The sequence below is a fragment of the Petaurus breviceps genome, unplaced genomic scaffold, assembly GCF_028583685.1.
Source record: "Petaurus breviceps papuanus isolate PSGF00001 unplaced genomic scaffold, PetGlider_PUasm1.0 186, whole genome shotgun sequence".
NCBI classification, from domain to species: Eukaryota; Metazoa; Chordata; class Mammalia; order Diprotodontia; family Petauridae; genus Petaurus; species Petaurus breviceps.
Window position 1 is genome coordinate 8,238,394 of NW_027185798.1, and position 13,949 is coordinate 8,252,342.

General features: G+C 39.8%; 1 protein-coding gene and 1 long non-coding RNA gene across 2 annotated transcripts in view; one reads left to right on the top strand and one right to left on the bottom strand.

Moving 5' to 3' along the window:
• The window catches only part of LOC138162379 (uncharacterized), a 38,927-nt gene that overhangs the window by 13,722 nt on the left and 11,256 nt on the right, over positions 1 to 13,949 (top strand). The window lies entirely within an intron of this gene.
• The window catches only part of LOC138162272 (sn-1-specific diacylglycerol lipase ABHD11-like), a 5,343-nt gene continuing 3,215 nt past the window's right edge, over positions 11,822 to 13,949 (bottom strand). The window contains exons 4-6 of the mRNA XM_069089288.1: positions 13,736 to 13,906; positions 13,176 to 13,357; positions 11,822 to 12,638 (exon numbers count right to left, since the gene is read on the bottom strand). Coding sequence (XP_068945389.1) covers positions 12,506 to 12,638; positions 13,176 to 13,357; positions 13,736 to 13,906 — 486 coding nt within the window. The 3' untranslated portion in view covers positions 11,822 to 12,505. The remainder of the gene's footprint in view (positions 12,639 to 13,175; positions 13,358 to 13,735; positions 13,907 to 13,949) is intronic.

Consider the following 13,949-nt stretch of genomic DNA (forward strand, 5'->3'; position numbering starts at 1 on the left):
GTTTAAAGATAAAATCTGCTGGGACTGCTAAAGCTGGTATAAGGAAAGGTAAGAATGGCAATTTAAGTAGCTGAGATCTAAAACACAAATTCAAATGCCTTAATTCAGAAATATGGTCCACTATATTTATCATTGGGATAGGTAAGCACTGCAGTTGATGAAGTGGGAAGACTTCTTTGATTGCTTTAGAGAAATGCTTTAGTTGCACACAGCATGAAACCTGTTAAGAGCTGAAATAATGTCTTCAAAGTGTAGAAAGACATGATGCTTCCAATTAGCAAATGCAAAGTTTTTTAGTAACTATAACTTTCAGGGATTGCTTACGTCATATAGGGTAATTTCTAAGTGCAAAAAGCATTATTCTATAGTAGAAATGTCAGCGTTGTGTGCAGCTAGGGGTATACTGATAAATGTCTAACAACCAGTTCTCTGAAAACACATGATACACTTTTATGTATAACCTGAATTATCTTCTCTATCACTTTTTTAAACCTTGAAATCAACAAAACAACAGACCAGACTCTGAACTGTAGCCTTTCTGTATGTCTGAGATTTAAATGCTTATGCTGGAAACTGAACCATCAGCCAATAGGACTGTCTCCAACATGCCCCTGTTATAGCTATTAATACAGTGGAAATGATGATTGGCAAATCATATGCAAAGTAGTTTCAAATGGTTTTGCTCACAAGGAATTTGTTTAGAAGGATAATTGCCCATGTGTTTGACAACCTTTGCAACTAATTGTATGAGAAATTAAAAATCCTCCAATTTTTTTTTTGGAAATGGATAATGCAACAAATACAGTTAAAGATGCTGATTTGGTTAGGTATGTATACTGCTGAAACTAATGTTAGGTTGAAATTGGTGTTGTTAACATGGAAATGTATTGAAAGCAGTGCCACATCGAGAGGAATTTTCCAATTTAATTGTCAGATTTAAGAAAATAAAAATTATACAATGTGGACAAATTGTGTTGACCTCTGGACTGTGAATAACAGTGTGAAATGCAGGTCAATATGCACTTGTGAAAAATATGGCTCCTGGTGCAATTTGGATCCAATCCATGTTTCACAGATCATAATTTATATTAAGAAAAATAAATGATGGGGTGGCCAGGTGGCTCAGTGAGTAAGAGCACTGGCTCCAGTGTCGGGATGACCTGGGGATCAAATCTGGGCTCAGATACTTAGCACCACACCCAGAAATAACTGGCCGTGTAACCTTGAGCAAGTTACTTAACCCCAATTGCTTTAAAAAAAAAGAAAAATAAATGAAAAGTTACATAGAGTTTGAGTTGTTATAAAATTAATTGATTTTAAGTCCATTAATAAGATGCTTTTTCCCTATTCTCCAACTGATACATGATTAATGGATATGAACAAGCAATTTTCAAAAGAAAGAAGTCCCAGCTATCAATAGCTACATAATAATTGGAGAAATGAAAATTAAAGACATCCTGAAGTTCTGCCTCACACCCATCAAATCAACAAAAATGGCCAAAATTTAAAAAAAATCCCAGTTAATTGATTGCCAAAGTTTTCAAGCATATGGATACATCAATATACTTTTGGTGGAAAGGAGAATTGAGTAACCATTATAGAAAGAAATTTGGATCTATGCCCCCCATAGTCACAAAATGGCTTATAGCTGTTGACACAACCATACCACCATGAGGTCTATACTTCAAAAATATCAAAGAAAGAGGAAAAGGACCTATCTACTACTACTACTACTACTACACACAGTCACTCATATATGTATGTATATGTGTATATACATTTGTATATATTGTAGCTTTTTTTGTGTTTTTATAGTGTCAAAGAACTGGAAATGAAGGGGTTCCCATCAGTTGGAAAATGACTCAACAGATAATGACATGTAAATAAAATGGAATATTAATCGCTCTGTCAAAACGAGAAAAGGGAGAAACTTAGGAAAATGTACAGAATGATTCAGTGTATCTCCCTCACTATCATGAAGAGAGTCTCTAGACTCATGGTTACCTTTGTCTGATTCCAACTTTATAATGACTTACTATCCATTCAAATATGGCTCCTTCAGCACAAGGTCTTACAACTTCATTACGTGAGAAAGCAGACTTAAGATTTGTCCATGACCTCTTTCAGGCTACTTTGGGAACTGTACAAAAAACTGTCACAGGAAGTGAACTTTCAAAAAAACAGCAACCACATTTTAATCATCTTTAACTTCTTCCAAAGTTGACAATAAAAAGTCCTATTGCTAAGGAGAAAAAAGAAAAAAAAGAGTCTCTCCTCTAAAGTCACAAGACACAGAATGATCTGTTCTGTGATGGGACTAGAAGGGGAGATGGTCCCAAATACTTAAAAAACAATAAAAAAATTTTCAGTAGAAACTGATAAATAAAGGACAATGCAAGACAAGTAAAAATGAAGGACAATGGAAAAGAAAATCCAGAGTGAATGATAGAACATAAAAGAGAATTATAAAATTGTAACGATAAGCAGCATTGAAAGATTTAAGAACAATTCAATGACCAACCTCATATCCAGAGAACCAATGATAAAGCATGCTGTCCCCCTCCTGACAGAGAGGCAGTGGACTAAACATGTAGAATGAGACACATTTTTGGATGTGGCAAGGAGGAAATTTGCTTTGCTTGACTATGTCTATGCAAATTTGTCACAAAGGTTTAGTTTTTCTTTTCTTTTTTAAGAGGAGAAAGAAATCAATTCTTGATCATTTAAAAAATAGGATAAGAGTTTAAAAAGAACACTCTTTGCAAACTTGAGTAATGAAATGGGAGCAATGATTAGGACACCAGTCTATTATTAGGAAACACAGATTTTCTCATGTGAAGTACTTTGAAAGGTGAACTAATAGAAGAAACCAGCATTTTCTTGTGAAAATAATAACGGAGCAAATTCATTTAAAAACAACAATTACCTTCTGAAACATCTATTTGGAGGATATTATTGAAAAAGCAAGTGAGGTTACTTTTGTGGTTTGAGGAAAATAATTGAAACCCAGAGTAGATCTGATTCTCCTATTCATGGTACTTCCTACATGTTGAAGAGAAAAAATATTTATACAGTCCTCTTCTTTTAGGCACAAGTGTGTCAGAAATGATTTTTATGGGCAGCTAGGTGGCACAGTGAATAGAACACCAGCCCTGGAGTCAGGAGGACCTGAGTTCAAATCCAGCCTCAGACACTTAATTAACACTTACTAGCTGTGTGACCTTGGGTAAGTCACTTAACCCCAATTTCCCCTCCAAAAAAAAGGCAAGAAAAAAAAGAAATTATTTTTATTCATTAAGGTTGGAGTTCTTATTTCAGCATTGTTCTACATGTTTCTGCATTGTTCCACAGGAATATTCAGCCTGGCAGAATCTCTCATGCCCTTGCTCATCTCTTTACACAAGACCTTTTAAAATAAGGTTTATAGGAATTTTAAACAAGGACAATTTCATAATGGCAAAACATAGTTATATAGCTCTGGGGAAATATTTTACTTCACTAAATAAAGTAACACTGACTTTATCTTTCAGGAACAGCCCTGGAGAATCATTGTCTTAAAAGCTCTCAGTGCTTCTTCCGTCCTTGATGTTACAGCATGGCATATATCCATGCGCCTGGATATACATTTTACAGGGCCCATCTCTTAGATGAGCATGTATCCTAGCAACTTCTAATGGAATACAAGTGCTCTGGCCCTTTGCTAAGGGACAAGAGGGACCAGGAGAATCTAGTTAGCCCTGTGGTCCACAGGAATGGGTTTGTGTCAAAACAGACTGGCCACGAGTTCCACAAACTGGGCAGGTAATGGGAAAGTGAGATAATTTGCTAAGCCGTTCTATGAAGCTGTCTTTACCTTCTGAAAGAAGAGTAATAGTGGGGTTACTGTTTCATGTTTTTTGATAACACACATTTATGAATCTTTTGTGTTTAAATGCCCTTTTGTGATGAAAGAAATAAATAGCTGTCCTACACTTGATATGGAATGATGATCATTTAACATTATTTGAATCCTAATAAAGGTCAAAGCCTGAACTAATCAACCAGATATGCTTTCTGAGTGAACTAAAAATGACCCATTAGCAACTATAGGACCAGATGAGGCTGACCAGGAGCATTCTTCCTGTTTGTGACCATTAATAGGACAGGATGCCAGCAGCCAGATGTTGCTTCGAACAGTGGGACTTTTCTTATCTTGGTATCCTGTGGACATATGCTATATAGGGGAAACTCAGATATCCTGGGAACATAATTTCAACTGACACTTTACCAACTCTCTTGTCTTACTGTATTTACAACTTATTCAACCAAGAAACTTCCTTTCTCATGCTATGGTTAAACATATATGGACACCATGAATCTGAGGGACATAGACATCCTAAGTTGGGATCGCTCTAAAATGTATTTAAGGCTGGTCACTCTTTTATCAATCAGTCAGAAGTTTTCTTCTGGCTCCATAATCATGCATCTGCTAGCCTTAAGGGAATAAACAATATAAATATATATCACCTAGCCTGTTTGTGTCTTTTAACCAAACTTTCAGGTTGACAGTACTTAATACCCTAAATGCCTTTCTAAAAGATAACCTGTTAGCACAGTGCACTTAGCACACTTAGCATAGTGCCTGGTACATAGTAGGTCCTTAAAACAACTGTTTGTCAATCCTTTTTAGAAGAGACCCAAGATGTCAGTCATACCTCAGTTTTGTTTTAAAAATATTCCTCCAAGTTCTACTCAGAGATGGAGACATACCAAACCAAAGAGTTTGGGAAAGCTATTTTTCAGAGGTTATTCTCCTTTATGGCCAAATCTTGGATAGTTGGACCTGAGATGGAGATCTTTGTAGGAGGCCTTCCTCCTCCCCCACAGGCTACAAGAAAGATACACATTCTCTAGCAAGCAATATCAATTCATTTACATTCAGTGAGGAAGGCTGGCACCCACAGTTACAAAAATACTAAATAGTAAACACATCCTTATGCAGCCCATAGGATTTCTAAGGATCCTTATCTCAATTCCCCTCTCACAAATGAATCTCCAAAGTTTGAGGCTCAAACCTCATCAGGGCTGTAGGGGTACAAGAGAAGCAAGAATGTCATCAGCTTGAGTTCTAACCAGCATGTCCTTCTCCCCGATTCCAAAGATTATAGGTTGAAAATCAGTCAGCCAGCCTTGAGTGGCTTTTAGGAAGAGGTATAAAACATCTTTCCTCCCCTCCCCATTTCCTTTGATTATTTAAAGATGATTCTTAGAGTGTGGCCACATTTCTTTGCAGGAAACATCACTTCTGTGTTTGTAAAAATGGCCTTTTTGCCTTTAGTTTAAAGACTATGATTGATTGAGACTGCCCTCACATAATAAAGATTGTCAAGGTTAAAATGGGGGAGCCTCAAGTCTAGCTCATCCTCACATACATTATAGACAAGATTATAGAACTGTGGATAATATGGGAGTAATACAGGGGCCAAAGGTTGGTGGGTCCCAGTATAGGGGGATAGAAATGACCACACAATGGAAAAGCTTCATTTGCCAGGGTTAAGACAGGGACCTTAATCCAAGGTCCATGGAGATTCTGGCTTGTGGTGTTGATGGGGTTCAGGCTCTGGAAACCCCCTTGAACTCTCCTTGAATCTTTGCACTTGATCTGGCATTTCCCTGAGGCTATAATCCCCTCAACTAGCCTTTCATTGTTACTATGCCCAGTTTACTGTCACCCTTAACCTAGCCCATGCCTCCACATCTGTTATCTCCCTGATTGCCTTTGGCTACTTCCTACCCTTGATCCTATCTAAATTGCATTCTCTTGGTTCCAGGGATTTGACTTCTAATCACCCTAGCCTACTGTCCACTCCCATCAAGAGCCTCCCTAAATCTTTCCTCCAATCACCCCAGACTACTTGGCCAACCCTAGATTCTTCCCACAGTCTTTCTGTATATAAGATTCATCTTGTTTCCCTGTAAGTGCTCAGATTAAATTAGTAAGCAGCCTAGCACACCCAGGATGGCCTGCTAGCACAGGTTCTTTGATCTGTTTTTCTAAAGGAAATACAACTTTGAAGGGGTCAACAATTTTACTTTAATTATAGATAAGTAGAAAGAAGTATCCAAGAAAGAATCTAATAGACAGAGCTCCAATTGTCTAAACAGAATAATACAACCACCTACATACACCACCAGACCAGAAGAGCACCAACATCTGAGTATTGGGGGGGGGAGGGGGAGGCTCTTAACAAATGATTACTCAGAGTCTGGTCCAGGGAATCAAAAGATCCTTCTCATGAACGAGCCCCCAAAGCAAAATCTCACCTCAGAATATATATTCTTTTGACTAATAGGCTCAGAGCCAGGAGGCATCACAACCCTCAGTGACTCTGGTGACTAATTAAGTTAGTACCAAAAGGTGTGAAAGCCATCGTCCAAGCAAGCCTCGATCTAAGCAAGCTCCTTCTTAGAGAAGCTCCTGCCTAATGGGCTCTATGTAACTCAGGATGTATCACAGCTGTGAACTGAGCCAAAGCAGCAAGACATCCATGAGTGAAATGCCTGTGTGCCTTTAGACCTGGGAACATGGCTCTTGTTCTAAGGGGGAAGGGGACACATGTGGTCACATAGGCCAGATGGGCAGCCCCAAGACCTTCCTCTTTTCCCTTGGAATAGGAGTGGTGCCCAATCACAGCTGTGATACATCCTCAGTCACATAGAGCCTGGAGCCTGCAGTGCCTGGACCTGGGCAGGACCAGAGAGAGCTGGAATAGAGCAATGGAGCAGGAGTTAAGAGCTGCCTGGGTTGGGACTCAGGCAGGAGCCAGGAGCAGTTGGCACACACACCTGCCAGAGGAGAAGCCTCAGAGTTTAGGATTTGGCCCCAAGGCAAGATGAAAACTTTGCAGTAAGGCAGGAGTTTCTGCCTCACTCCCCTGGGATAGTTTGGGATTACCAAGAGTGGAGTTGGTTATGGTGGGAGTGAGGATATGCTATGCTAGGGAAGATCCTGGCCTGGGATCCTGTGACTGTACAAATATGTATTTTGGAATATGCTTCATGTTTGAGGCTGTGTGGCCACCCTGGTAATAATCTGTTATGTATTTTGCAAATGTGACATTCATGATGTGTTTATTTTTGATTATGGTACCTCTATTTGGAAACCCCTAAAAAGTGTCAGTTTCCAGGATCCATGGCCATAACAATATGTTTCTCACCTGTGTAGATTGTAAGGCTCGAGTGTTAGGCTGTAAAGGAGCCTGGAAGGGGGTGGAATGTGAGCACAAACAAAGTGCGGTTTTTGTTGTTTCCTTTTCGGAGTTCACTTTCCCAGGCTCAGGCTAAATTGCAACATCTGAAGGATTAATTTCCTTTGAACCCTGATAATTCCCAGCTGTGCAGAGTCACGTGGGTTTTGTGCCTTCTGGAGCTGGGCTGAGTCTTTGTTATATATTCTGGGAGGTTGGCATTGTGCTTTGGGAGTTTGCTCATGAGACAGACCTTTTGATTTGCTGAACCTGACTCTGAGGAGTCATTTGTTAAAAGCCTCCCTTCTCTAATACTCACATGTTGGTGCTCTTCTGGTCTGGTGGTGTATGTAGGGGGTTGTATTACTCTGTTTAGACAATTGGAGCCCTGTCTATTAGATTCTTTCTTGGATACTTTCTACTTATTTGTAATTAAAGTAAGGTTGTTGACCCCTTTAAATCTGTCTTTCCTTTAGAAAAACAGATCAAAGAACCTGCGCTAGCAGGCCATCCTGGGTGTGCTAGGGTCCTAGCATGCTAATGCATCAATCTGGCCAGCTTGCCAGTACAAGCTTCACAAATGCTCAGATTACTTAAGAGTGAAGCCAAGGCTCAGGTTCAATCCGGCCCACTTGCATTAGCAAGGTGTTGTTGTTTATACTATTTTTTTTAATGGCAACTTTCTTTTATTTAGTGTTTTAAGGTCAGCAAACTTTGCTCACAACAACTCTATGAAAAAGCTATTATTTATTTCATTTGTATCTTCATTGATTATCCCCATTTTCTTCTAGATGATGAAACTGAGGTTCTTTTTTAAAAAATTTTTAATTTAATTTTTAATTAATTTGTTTGTTTTCTTTTAGTTTACAGGATTCAATTCCACAATTCCTTGAGTTTCACATTTTGTCCCCCTCCCTCCCCTCCCCTCCATGGCGGCATATAGTCAAGTATAGGATCTGTAAATACTTTCACATTATACATCAGTCAGGTTATAAAGACGGATTGTATCAGCTGGAATGAAAATGGTAAAGAGGACATAAAACCAAATAAGAGAAGGAAAAAGATCAGGTATTTTGCTTCCACCTGGATATAAACTCAGTTCTTTCTAGTTCTTTCTCTGGATGCACATACTTCTCTCCATCATGAGTCTTTTGGGATTGACTTATATCACTGCATTGCTGAGAGGAGTCCAGTCTATCAAAGTTTGTCATCACACATATGTTGTGTCGGTAATTGTGTACAAATTTCCCCTGGTTCTGCTTTTCTCACTCAGTATCAGTTTGTATAAGCATCTCCAGGTAAATATGAAGACCGTCTGCTCCTCGTTTCTTATAGCACAGTAGTATTCCATAACATGCATATACCACAACTTGTTCAGCCATTCCCCAATTGATGGGCACCCCCTTAGTTTCCAATTTTTGCCACCACAAAAAGAGCTGCTATAAACATTTTTGTACATATGGGTCTTTCTCCCACTTCTATGATCTCTTTGGGATATAACCCTAGGAGTGGTATTGCTGGATCAAAGGGTATGAAAGTATTTATAGCCCTTTGGGCATAATTCCAGATTGCTCTCCAGAAAGGCTGGATCAGTTCACAACTCCACCAGCAATACATTAGTGTTCCAATTTGCCCACATCCTCTCCAGCATTTATCGTTTTCCTGTTTTGTCATCTTAGCCAGTCTGACTGGTGAGATGTTTCAATTGCATGCCCAATTCGTTAAGCTCCCTTTTCTCTAATTTAATCATGTATGTGCTCAGGGATATCAAACTTCCCCTAAGAACTGCCTTTAATGTATCCCACAAATTTTGGTATGTTGTCTCATTATTATCATTCTCTTGAATGAAATTACCGAATGTTTCTATAATTTCTCATTTGACCCACTCATTCTTTAGGATTAAATTGTTTCATTTCCAATTAGTTTTTAGTCTGTCTTTCCCTCAGCCTTTATTGCATATAATTTTTATTGCATCATGATCTGAGAAGGATGCATTTAATATTTCTGCCTTACTGCGTAGAATTGTGAGGATTTTATGCCCTAGAACATGGTCAATTTTTGAGTATGTGCCATGAACCACTGAGAAGAATGTATATTCCTTTTTATCCCCATTCAGTTTTCTCCAGAGATCTATCATACCTATCCTCTCTAAAATCCTGTTCACCTCCTTAACTTCTTTCTTGTTTATTTTGAGATTGGATTTATAAAATTCAGAGAGGGGGAGATTAAGGTCTCTCACTAGTATAGTTTTGCTATCTATTTCTTCCTCTAATTCCTTTATCTTCTCCTCTAGGAATTTGGATGCTACACCACTTGGTGCATATATGTTAAGTAATGATATTGCTTCATTCTTGATGGTGCCTTTTAACAGGATATAGTTTCCTTCCTTATCTCTTTTAATTAGGTCAGTTTTTGCTTTTGCTTTATATGAGATAAGGATTGCTACCCTGATTTTTTTCCTTTAGCTGAAGCATGATATATTTTACTCCAGCCTTTTACCTTTACCCTGTGTGTATCCCTCTGTTTCAGATGTGTTTCTTGTAAACAGCATATTGTAGGATTATGATTTCTAATCCATTCTATCTGTCTCCGTTTTATGGGAGAGTTCATTCCATTCACATTTACAGTTATGATTGTTATCGTTTCTTTCCCTCCATCCTATTCCCGCCCCTGTTATTGCTCATATTTTTCCCCTTCTCCCTTCCCTCCTTAATAGTTTTCCTTTTGACCACCGCCTCCCTCAGTATTCCCTTATCAGCACCCCTCCCTTTTCCCCTTATTTCTTCCCTCCCTACCAACCACTCCCACCCCCCTTTTGTAGCCCTTTCCCCCTCCTACTGCCTGCAGGATATTTTTATTCTTAATGAAGTATGTTATTTCTTCTTTGAACCAAGAGTGACAGGAACAAATCTCATGCAAAGCTCCTCTCCCTCCCCTCTTTCCCTCTAAAATGATACTTTTTGCGTTTCTTCTCCAAAGAGTCCTATGCTTAACTGATTGTTATTCCCTCCTTGTAACAGAACCAATTAGGGGAAAGCTCATATGATTCCCATCTCCCTCCCTTCTTTTCCTCTGCTATACAGTTTTTATGCCTCTATGTGTGGCATAATTTACCCTTTTCCACTTCATTCATTCCCTTTCTTCCATTGAGGTCCCTTTGTGGCCCTTAATAAGATTTTTTAAAAATCGTCATTTTGTGTATTTTATACTCATACCCTCGACTTGTATATAACCAGTTTGCTCTTATCAAATAGCAGGGTGTGTGTGTGTTTTCCTTGTTTACCTTCCTAGGTCACTGTTGCATCTCCTAATTGGAGGTTGAATTTTCCATTGAGTTCTGGATTTTTTATCAAGAAGGTCTAGAACTCTGTTATATCTAATATATAACAATGATATGTTATATCATTGAATGACCATCTCTTTGCCTGGAAGAATATGCTCAGTCTCGCTGGGCATGTGATCCTTGGTTGTAACCTTTTGCCTTCTGGAAAATTGTTATTCCACTGCCTCTGATTTTTCAGTGTAGAGGCTGCCAAATCCTGTGCAATCCTCACTGTGGACCCTTGATATTTGAATTGTTTCTTTCTGTCTGCTTGAAGTATTTTCTCTTTTATCTGGTAGTTCTGGGGTTTGGCCACAACATTTCGAGGACTTTTCAGTTTGGGATCTCTTTCAGCAGGTGTCTGGTGGATTCTCTCGATTTCTATTTTACCCTCAGGTTCTAGTATCTCAGGGCAGTTTTCCTTAACGAGCTCTTGGAGAATGTTGTCCAGGCTCATTTTTTTTCATCATGATTTTCTGGTAGGCCTATGATTCTCAGATTATCTCTCCTGGATCTGTTTTCCAGGTCAGTTATTTTTTCTTTGAGGTATTTTACCTCTTTTTCTAATTTTTCATTCTTCTTGTTTTGCTTGACTAATTCTTGGCTCCTCATAGAGTTATTTGTTTCCATTTGGTTGATTCTAGTTTTTAGCAAATCAGTTTCCTTGGTTAATTTTTGGAGCTCCTTTTCCATATCATACACTTTTCTTTTTAGAGAGATGTTTTCCTCATTATAATGTTTTTTCTAATTCTGCTATTTTGGTTTTGAGAGAATTATTCATTTTGTCTTCTATCTCTCTCATTTTGTTTTCAAAATGATCCTTTAGATCTCATCTAGGAGAGCCTTCTGTGCTTGGGATCCATTCCCTGTTGAAGTTTCAGCTGGGGGTGTGGAGTCCACATTGTCTCCCTCTGAGTTTGGTTCCTCCCTCTGAGGATAGTAGGACTCCAAAGTCTTTGTCTTTGTAGACTGCTTTCTACCCATTTTGAGGCAGGGTCCTAGCCACGCCCTTCCTCTAGGATCCCAAGCCTTTACTGTAGAGGGTTTTGCCCTGGGGCAAGAGTTACTATGTTTTCAGGGTGTGGGGGGGGAGGGTTTGGAGCAAGTGAGGTTCACTCTGTCATCCTGGTCTTTGGAGGTCCTGAAAGGGGCTTTTTTTTTTTTTAATTTCTGGGCTATGAAGTGGTAGCCCCAGGAGAGTTTGCTGTCCAGGACAGGGGCCCCTGCATTTGCTTCTTACCTTGCTCTTTCCAGTCTCAGTCCTTTGGTGATAGGCCTGGTAGTGGCCCTTGTGGTCGGTGGGAAGACTTGCCCTCCAAGCTGATCAGGTCCCTTCCAGGCCTTCCAGGCCTGCCTCTGCATCTCTGTTTATACTATTAATGTGGGAAATGATAGAAGCCTGGTATGTTCCATTCTGCTGATATTGAGGGTGTTCAGTTCAGGGCACCACATTTTAGAAAAAATTTTGATAAGGCAGAGAAGTATCCGGAGTACTTGGGATGGTGAAGGGCCTCAAGCGAAACATGAAAACACCAAGAAATGGACATACAGAATCCTTTTATTTTGTCTTTGTATACTGAAGCATTTATTTTTGTTGTTATCTATCAAAGTCATGATGAAAGTATTTAGTTTTCTAACAAAGAAAAGAAAGTGGGTCATTGAAACATGTAAAAATTGCAGAGCTGAGAAGAGAAGTAAGTTTGGTGAGGACTGAAGACAAGAAGACAACTTTGATATTAACATGTTGAATTTATCATATGATTCCTCATAAGAGAGATTCACAATTTCTACATTTCTCTTTTTCTCTTATTCTTTGCCTATGGGAATGTTCATATTAATTGGTGTTAGTTCAGTTCTGAATTAGAAAAAGATAATTTTTTTAAAAAGAAAGATTTACAATGAAGGAAGTGCCTAGGGTTGAAAATTGGGAAGTAGAGTGTGAGGAGAGGGGGCATTTCTAGGATAGGAAACTGAGGATACTGCTCATGAACTCTTGGGGCTTCTTGATATGGATGATGTGGCCAGCATCAGGGATACTCTGGAACTGGACTTCAGGGAATAGGAGCTTGATCTTGGGGTAGTGACTTGGTCTGTGAAGAGAGAAAGGGATAGAGAAAATGAAAGAGGTGAAGAGAAGAGAGGAAAGGAGAGGGTGGCAGAAAAGGGGAAAGAGGAAAAGGAAGAGGGGTATAGGATGAGAGACAAAAGGAAAGGGAGAAAGGAGAGAGAGACAGAGATAGACAGACAGACACACATACAGAGACACAGAAAAGGAGAGACAGACAGAGGCAGAGACAGACAGAGACAGGGAAGGAGGCAGAAAAAGAGGAAAGAGAGAAGGGAAAAGTTAAGTCAGAGAGTCACAGACAGGCAGTTACAAGGGTAGAGGGTGAGCAGTAGGTGTGGGAGGTGACAGGAGGAAAAACAGGCTAGGCAGAGAGAAAGCCATAAATTGAGATAATGCACATGATGTTTCCCAGTACTGGAGGACCCACCCTTCCTGAACCCAAGTGTAACTGAAATCCCCAGTTACCCTCACCCTTGGTGATGGAAAACCTAGCTGGGCCCATGAAAGTCAGAAATCTTTGGGGCTAGCTGTGCCCCTCGGATTTTTGGCCCTGCCTTACGGGAGAAAGCATGAATCGGAGCCTCTGAGGAAGAGTGTGGGCCCACGATAGACTCCCTGGACAGCAAGAGTATCCAGAAACTGGTTTTGTTTCTGCCACAGGATTTCCGCATTGGCTTTCCACACATACTGCCCATTGATCTGCACCAAACTGTTGAACAGATATTGCCGATGACTTGAATCCTGGAGGGGACAAGGGCTTAGCTGGGACATCCATCTTTTCCCCAGCAGTGATCTACTCAATCCTACTCAGACCAGACTCCAATTCATTCCATATGCCCTTCTCCTTTCCTGGCAGCAAATATCTAATAAATGCCTTCTGTTGGTATACAAAGTGCAGGGAATATAAAGGAAAATAGAAGACAGGGCTGGTTTTGAAGGAGCTTCTAACTGAAACCCTCTCTGTTCTCCTTAACCTGTCCTTCTCCCCAAGAGATGTTCTCCTTTTGGGCTGCATTCCACTCCACCCCCCCCCCAAGTCTCCTGAGGACTCCAAACTCAAATGATTGGCTTTAGCAGCCCATCTCCACACCTCCAGCCCTGGGAGCCCCGAAGGATCACCTCGACAAATAGCTTCAGATATTCATCAACTACTTCAGAGGCTTGGGAGCCAGAAAGATTTCCAAGGAGGTTTATAGAATTCAAAACAGGTACAGTTTTAAAGATCTTTGGGATTTCCGGGGTCACCAAGGGGCTGACATCCACTGCTACCAGGTGTTCCACCAGCTCTGGCTAAAGGAGAAAGTCCATCATATAATGAAAAATGAACAATGAA